The sequence below is a fragment of the Stegostoma tigrinum genome, chromosome 1, assembly GCF_030684315.1.
Source record: "Stegostoma tigrinum isolate sSteTig4 chromosome 1, sSteTig4.hap1, whole genome shotgun sequence".
NCBI classification, from domain to species: Eukaryota; Metazoa; Chordata; class Chondrichthyes; order Orectolobiformes; family Stegostomatidae; genus Stegostoma; species Stegostoma tigrinum.
Window position 1 is genome coordinate 75,126,435 of NC_081354.1, and position 9,033 is coordinate 75,135,467.

General features: G+C 40.1%; 1 protein-coding gene across 7 annotated transcripts in view; it reads right to left on the reverse strand.

Annotated features, from left to right (window-relative positions):
- The window catches only part of mapk10 (mitogen-activated protein kinase 10), a 207,955-nt gene extending 199,134 nt beyond the window's left edge, over window positions 1–8,821 (reverse strand). For 6 of the 7 annotated variants that reach the window (XM_059646328.1, XM_048532782.2, XM_048532819.2 and 3 more), the window contains exon 1: window positions 8,535–8,821. In XM_059646328.1, coding sequence (XP_059502311.1) covers window positions 8,535–8,537 — 3 coding nt within the window. In that variant the 5' untranslated portion in view covers window positions 8,538–8,821. Of the gene's footprint in view, window positions 1–8,366; window positions 8,388–8,534 lie in introns of those variants that run through there. The other variant, XM_048532801.2, reaches the window with a different exon arrangement.
- Window positions 8,822–9,033: the final 212 nt, after the last annotated feature.

The following is a 9,033-nucleotide window of genomic DNA, read 5'->3' on the forward strand; positions in this document are numbered from 1 at the left end:
ATTTGTTAAAACTGCCTCATTGCACGTTACCAGATTCAAAATAGCCTAATTCCTGGTTGGATTTATAAAACATTGTTCTAAGAAACTGTTCCAAATACATTCTATGAATTCTCCAACAGACATGTGATAAACCTAATCATTCCTCTTCTTTTATCAACCCAGCTCTGCGTTTCCTCCTTTTCAAGTGTATATCAAATTGCCTTTTGAAAGTTACTAGCAAATCTGCTTCCATAGTGTATTCAAATAGTACATTCTAAATCGTATTTACACATAAATACATTTCTCATCATATCCAGCTGGGTTTTTACCAGTTACCTTAAAACGTTGTTCTCTGATTATCTAGCAGTAGAAATATTTTCTCCTCATTTACTCCTGAAATCCTTCAAAATGTGAACTTGTCCATTAAATTTATTCTTAGCTGTCATCCCTAAGGCAAAAAAATTCTGTCTCTCTGATGAACTAAAGTTTACTCCCTGATATTGTTCTGGTAAATCACCTTTCGATCCTCTCCAAGACCTTGACGCCTTTCCTCATGAATTATGGCATCTGAAATTGGGAGGTAAAATCTAACCAAGACCTGACTGGTGTTCTATAAAGGCTCACAATAACTAAATGGGGTGCTATAGTTTTGCATAAAATCACAGATAATTGTCCCATTTCAGTTTGCTATTAAATATGACTTTGAAGCAAGCAAGGATATAAATATATGACACTCCTGCTGAAAACAGATAGAAACCTTGCTAAGTTGTCCATGATGAGATGCAATGTAAACCCTGTTGATTCAATCGCAATTTAAAACCACCTACCATTGCTCCTTAATGGGGCTACTGGGCTCACTTCTAAAAACATTCCAGGTAAGTTTCTTTTACTGGTTTGCGAGAAGTGATGCTGTGTCTCCCACAATAAGTGCCATACCGTCATTGAACTTAGATAATGAGAGCAGGAAAAGGAGTAGGCCATTTGGCCCCTCAAGCCTGCCTCGGCATTTCATAAGATCATGATTTCTTTCTCCCAGGCCTCAGCCCCTCTTTTGCAGGTACCAGCTCCTATACAATCATAGAAGCCTTAGAGTGAAGAAAGAGGCTATTTGGCCCACTGAGTCTGCACCGACCCACCAAAGAGCATCCTGTCCAGACCTATGCCATTCCTGTGACTCTACATGGGATTTTTATTGTGGCCAATCCACCCAACCTGCACATTTCTGGACTGCGGGAGGAAATCCACGCAGACACAGAGAGAACATGCAAATTCCAAACAGAAAGTTGCCCAAGGCTTGAATTGATTCTGGGTCACTGGTGCTGGGAGAGAGCAGTGCTCACCATTGTGCCACAGTGCTGTCGTCATTGTCCTCAATTCCCAAATAATTCAAAAATCTATCTACCTCCTGTTTAAATACTGACAGCCTCCACAGTCTGGCTGGAGAATTGTGTTGACACTGTTCAGATTTCTTTAATGAAGCCCGAGTATGAAAATGATTCAGACCTCTGACAAATCCATTGTACAAATTGTGTTGTTGCTGTGCACATGTCCTCCCAGTGAACAGGGTCACACATAACAAGTCCATATTAAATGTTATTATTTTTATTAGTGGCTCCCACTGTACTAACAATGTGTGGTGATGCTATAAATCATCAAGTAAATTGCCTGAAGTAAATTCTACACTTTTTGCATTAGTCCAGAAACAGTATGAGTTCTAGCAGAACTCAAGGATATCACACAGCATTACAACACAAAGCTGTTGAATAAATGTTAGTTTTCTTGTAGAATGTCCTCATTCTATCTGTGAAGAGTATCCTTTCAGGATTTCATGTGAGTTGTTTTTATATATTCCACCTCATCAGATGTAGCCTTGGTATTAATAATCAGATGATTACTAATTGATATTTAACTAATTAGAAGAATCAATCAAAGACTTTAACAAAGATGTGAAAGCAGTTTTTCATTGCGATCTCCAGTTGCCTCAGAGACTCTATACATCTCTGTTGATGTACATCACTTCAGTGAACAGGTCAGTGACCCCATTGTTGTCTGGAATGCTGCAGAAGTAAATTTTTTTCCAGAAGCTGTCTCTTGTTCTGCATCCTTTATAGCTCCAACCATAGCCAAAATATTTCTGCCTCAGTAAAGTAACATTTTTATTACTGCACATCATCATTCTGAAAGTGTGACTGTTTGTCTATTTTTTACTTTTAAAGGTATAATCATATGATGACATTTTTTTTCAGGAGTTGGGATCATTTTGGATCCAGATCTAATTGGCTGCTTCCAAATCTGACAGCAAGTAAGGACGGTACTCAGGGTGTGAATCTAAACAGAGTGCTGGAAGAGGTGATGCTGCTGAGGCAGAAAGAAGACTGTGAGGGTGCCTCCGAAGGGTGCAGTGCTCCAAAACACCAGGGCAATTCCAAAATGAAGGTGCTCAAAGCCACTAGGATCACTGGAGTGGGAAGCCCTTCGGAGGATTCATTTCAGACTACACTGGGAGTCTGTTCTGAGGTAGGTCCACAATGCATATAAACCGTCCCTCTCTTCCCATTATTGTTCATTACTGACTACATGGCACTGCTGGGCAAAGAACTGCTGCCAATGTTCACAAGCCACCTATTGCTGGAGGCATGGGCAATCAGGGTGTTGACCTGATGGCCTGAACTCTGACCTTTTTACTTGTCTTGCCTTTGGATCTGCCTCCATGAGGCTGTCAATATTCAGACATGTGAGAATGTAGCACAAATGCCTGTATGTTTATGTCACCCTTGAGATGAGATATTATATTGATCTGATATCAAGTTAACATTGTGCATGTGTCACGACCAAATAATCACTGCAAACATCATATCTTTGCAGGCAATCTCAATGAGAGGGCCAGCATATATCTTGCTGTATCTTACCGAACATAACTCATTACCTACTTATCCATCCTTGTGGCATCCCTCACATCCGATTCTAGCCCATGTTAACACAGCACCATCTTAAAAAGCCCGTTGGGCACCCACACAAGCACCATCAGTGCACAGCTGCCCTCCAGACATTTGCCATGCACGTGTCGGACAGGGAAAATTGTTGCCCCACTTCATGGGCAAGGACTTTGAGGCATCCATGGAACATTGTGCTTCCCTGGACCTGCACTCTGCACCAGCACTATCAGGTGTACCACCCAATTTCATTTCATTCAATTCCTATCTCTAATTTCTGGAGAAAACAATCCATAACATGGCAGAGTGAGTCTCTATAGGTGGAGGGGTGCCTGATGTTAGGTTCTTATGAAGAAAGAATCCTGGCCCTCACTGTGGAAAGCCAGGACTGCTTCTGTGGACATGCCTTGATATCCATGTCCTGCCGAGTAAGTCTCACAATAACCCTGCTGGCGGTGTCAAGCTGTGGGTGATACAATACCTGTTACTGCTTTCCCAAAATGTTTTATGAATCAACCTTCACCTGACAACAAGTTTCATGTCAGACATGTATGCAGCACACCTGAATACACTGACTAGCTATACACCTAAACACCATCATGCTTTCTTAGGGAGAAGTGAAAACCTTCAAAAGATAGGCCAGCACTTATAGAATCCCTACAGTGTGGAAACAGGTCCTTCAGCCCAAGAAGTCCACACTGACCATTGGAACATCCCATCCCCCTATAACCCACCTAATCTACACATCCCTGAACACTACGGGCATTTAGCATGGCCAAACCAACTAACCTGCACATCTTTGGATTTGGGAGGAAACCAGAGCACCTGGAGGAAACCCACACAGACACAGAGGGAACATGCAAACTCCACACCAACAGTCACCCAAGGCTGGAATGGAACCCAGGTCCCTGGTGCTGTGAAGCAACAGTGCTAACCACTAAGGCACCATGCCACCCTAACCTGAACATGCTTCTCTCGACTGCTGAGCTCCTTATTTAATATTTAAGCCAGGCAAGCATCAGATCAGAAAAATAGCCTTATTAACTATTCTAATTCATTTATTTGTTTGAGTTTTACATTTTTACTAGAATTTCATTCTCTGCGGTTTGCTATTTATTTTTCTGTAATTTAAATCATACCTAATAGGAGTCCTTCATTGTATTAGTTTGAAATTACATTATGCAATATTAGTAATACATCAATATTTAAAATAAATGATTTAACATCTTCACTAAAAGAGTGATAAAATGAATATAATTTAAAAACATAATAAATATCCCATTGTGCAGTTCTGACCTATCTAATAAGATCAAATAGAACATAAATCTGTACCAACAAGGAAAAGACATTGAAAATGATAAGAATGAGTGAAATTGTTGTGAATTATTGCACAAAATACTCAGGAGGGCTCATCTTTGCCAATGCAGTGAGGGGCAAGGTGTGATATCAGTACCAGAATTGACAGATTCAACGGGCTCTTGATGTTGGGCCTCAGGTCATGTTAACTTCATGCCAGTGTGGCAGGTTGATCCCTCTGGATAAACCTTAGAAGGCATCCCTCAGTTAAGGTTGAAGGGAGGGGGCAGAGACGTAGTTCAGGCCTTCAATATGGAACATATAAAGTCTTCAATGCTCGAGATTGTTCTGAAGTCTCTGGAAAATTAAGAATCAGTCTCCAGGACACTGCTGCAAGCAATTTACGATAAAAATCATAGGGATCTTTTCTTTTAGAAACGTGTTTATTCCACAAATTTTAAAATTGCTGTTTACTAGTTACCAAATATTGGAGATGGGGAAGTAAGACTGCCTGTCAAAGAATCATTAATTACTATTTTAAAAATTCATTCACGAGTTGTGGGTGTCACTGGCTTGGCCGGCACTTCAAACTAGTTGCCTAGTTGCCCTTGAGAAGGTGGTGGTGAGCCGCTTTCTTGAACCGCTGCAGTCCATTTGCTATCAGTAGACCCACCATGCTGCACGGAAGGGAGTTCCAGGGTTTTGACCCAACAACACTGAAGCAATGGTGTTATATTTCCAAGTGAGGATGGGAAGTGGCTTGCAGAGCAATTTGCAGATAGTGGTCTTCCCATTTATTTGCTGCCTTTCTTCTTCTCAATGGCAGTGGTTGTGGGTTTGGAAGGTGATCTCTAAGGAGTATGGTAAATTTCTGCTGTGCTTATTGTAGATGGTACACAGTGCAGCTACTGAGGTTTAGTGGTGGAGGGAGTTGCTACTTGTGGATCTGGTGCAAATCAAGCAAGCTACTTTGTCTTGCATAGTGTCAAGCTTCATATGTATTGTTGGAGCTGCATCTATCCAGGCAAGTACGCAATATTGAGTATCCCAACACACTCCTGACTTGTGTCTGGTGGGCAGGCTTTGGGCAGTCAGGAGGAGAGTTGTTGACTACAGCATTCTCCGTTTCTGATGGAGTCTTGGAGCAACAGCATTTAAATGACAAGCCCAGTTCAGTTTCTGGTCAATGGTAACTCCCAGGATTTGATAGTGGGGGAATTCAGTGACGGTAATGATGAGTGGTGATGGTTAGATTCTCCCTTGTTGCAGATGGTCATCGCCTGGCACTTGTCATTCCAAATCTGGATATTGTCTAGGTCTTGCTGCTTTTGCAAATGAACTGTTTCAATATTGGAGGAGTTGTAAATGGTGATGAATATTGCGCAGTTATCAGCAAACGTCCCCACGAATGATCTGGAAGGGAGGTCATTGATGAAGACAGTTGGGCCTCAGATGCTCTCCTGAGGAACTCCTGCAGAGATATCCTGGAGCTTTAATGGATGACCTCCAACAACCACCAATCATTTTCCTTTGTGCCAGGTATGACTTCAACCAATGGAGAGTTTCCCCCGATTCCATTCACTCGAGTATTGCTAAGGCTCTTTGATGGCACACTCAATCAAATGTAATCTTGATGTCAAGCAGATTTCCTGTGTGACGGATATGGCAGATGATCAATGGTGAGGAAGTGGGAACAAGGCTAATTGAGAAATTAATCCAAACAGGGTTGGTCACCTCATCTCCACATTCAGGTAAATATAGGCGTCAAAGTAGCACCACATAATGTTGCACTAGTTCAGCAAATTGCAAGCTGTGTGCAGGGGACATTATGAATCAGAATTTGATCCAACAAGCAGTGCAAGGCCCAAGCTTACATACATTATTCTATAGTTAAAGCATTCTCAACTACTGTCAGTACCTCTACAGTTTCCAGGCTGTTGAATGTTATCCTTCCAACCAGTTATCTGAGTAGGCATCCTACCATCTGCCCATATCTGGAAATGTGTGTAGCAAGGAGGCGCATTTAGTACCAAATATGGTGCTACATGACTTGATTTCTGATTAATTGACAGAACTTGTCACTGGCATCTTCAGCTATTGGCAAAAATGTGCCTCTTGCAGAAAACTAAACTGTGGTCTTTATAATTAACGTTTCTGATTCCTAACTTCATATTTGTTTCAACATCTATCTATTCAAACATGTGAAGATGTTCAAAAAGGCAATGCACCTAAATTTCTTGAAAGCTGTTTTTCTGCCAGAACAGATTGTTAAAAAAATTAATGTCACCTTTTATTAAAATACAGTAATGACAATGAAGAGTAGGTGACATCTGTTCCAGCACAACTGAAACAGGCAAAATCACAATCGTTACAGTCACAGTTCTCTTTAAGAATGATATCATACTCTGACAATGTGATTGTAGAAATTGATCATGTGAAACTGATTTTTCTTTGGCAATTTTTAATTTCTATATTATTTATTAATCTTGTCCAAATATAACTTTGTCTAAATGGTGGTATTCCATGAAAAGCCCACTCCAGGCCATTCAATAGAGCTGAAACCAAAGCTCCAAGTCCAATCGTATGCAAGGGGGCAATTTTAAATAATGAAGTCAGATGGTCATCCACCCCCTTTCCTATCTTTAACTCATTGTATCAGTTGGGAGCCTAGAAAATCATTCAGCCAGCTAGTATGAAAAAAGTATTGACATAAAATGTCAATAAAATGCCATAAGCTATGGTCTATTAATCAGTGACTGAGTTGTTTCCCCAAATTCACACTATTCTCCATAGGATGAATATGAAAATAAGTTTAAGGAACTGTTTAATATTGCTATAAGACAAGGATTCTGAATTTGACTGCAGTATTTAAAGGTAAATACACTGCAGTAGTATGCTTACATCAAATTACACCATTAACTCTATAGCATCTAATTATTTGTTACATAAAATAAGACAGAAAAATATTCAAGATCCACTTAAAATAAACAAATATGTTTCTGATTTACATTTTTAAAGTTTTTGTTTTCTGATTCTCATGCACTGTTTTTTTCTGAAGACCAACAATGTTCTCCTGTAAGTAAATATGAAAATCTATGCTTTCCATGTATATGCAGAAATTAAATCATATCGAAGCCGTCTAAAATGGCTCAGTGTTCTTAACTTTAGGTTACAGCAGAGGCATTCAATGTATTTTCTACGTCATTTGTATATACCAGGACATGACCACTCCTCTAATTAACCACAATTATTTCATTTAAAGAAAAGAGGAGAAATAGATTTCCAGCTCTGAATATCAAATGTGCAAGAACTGCATAGCTTATATTTTAAAACTGAGCACAAAGACTTATGTTGTATCTGTGCAAAAAGACGCCATCACATTTGCTAAACAAGCTAGGTGTATATCCATATTTGGTCATAATCATTTGCAATATTTGCATATACCTTTCTCTCCAGAGATTCTCACACAGAGAAGTCACCAACACCCTCACTGTATAAAACGCCTTCCTCGGCAATAATCAAGAATGCACCCCAGGTAGTTTGTGCCTCTCTATCGTTCTATCCTTACAGACAATTTTAAAGCGAAATTGGCAAGTAACACAGTATTGTGAAATAATGTGATCAAGAAAATGATCAGAATACTCATTTTGTCAAACGGAGTCAGAAAAATAAATGTTCAGTGACCCTTTACAGATCCTTGTAATGTTATCAAGCAGACAATACTGATGAATGGCCAGAACAAAACACTTCCAATCCTTCTTTCAGCCGATGCTGAATCTCTTCACAAGATTAATTAGATGCGTGAATCAAAGCAGAAATCATGACCCCAGATTTCTATCACTTCGAACAGGCTGAAAGACAATCAATTAACCCCAATGATCCGAAACCGATTCACTGATATCAAAACTTGCTAATTCATCACTAAATTCATTTTAAAACAATTCGTTGTTTACATGTATATGTATATGACAAGCTATAAGGCTAGAAAGGTGTAAAATGTTTCTTGCCGACTATTTGCAAAATATTCATTTCACTTTTATCAAATTCCTCAAGTTTTCTCTTTCAAACATTAACTAAACAGTAATTTACATGCACTACATCAAGCCTTAAGCATTATTTTACTCATGTACTTTGCATTCTCTAATGACAGTAAGTTACCGGATGGATGCATATCAATACGAGGAAAAAGGCTACATCCAGCTGCCACTTGCTGGGATGCTTTCCTCATGCAATTCTAGCGGTCTACTTCATTAACCTTTGCTGAAATCAATATTCATCACCCCACCCTTAACAGGTTAGCACACTGCATCAGTATCAACCACCTACCATGCCGTGCCAACTGAAGAGAATCCTGGTATGGTAACAGTCCCCCCCACTGCAATCCGGATTCAAACCATTTTGCTTTTCGCAAAAGAAGAATGAAACACAAAAGATGCACAATGGATCGGAGAGGATGCCTGGAAAGGAGGAGGAGGAGAGAGAGAAGAGAGCTGCTGGAGAGGAGGGAGAGATTGCTGAATCACCGCCATCACCCGTGTTAAACCATTGTGCAGTCAATGCTGCCTGTACCAGTGTGGAACCTACCAGATGAGACAGACAGAGAGCCTGGGGAATAAGTTTCTATGGCAACTGAAAGGAGCACACATGACGTCAAAGCTCGCAGAAGGTCTGGGGTAGGGGGAGAGACTTTTAAATCTGACAGTATCTCCATATGCTTCCGTAATGACTTATTTAGAACCCAGTACAAAACAGTTTATCCCATAGACCTGCACTTAACACACGAATTATATAGCCGTAGCAAGCAATTAATACAGAGAGTGCACTG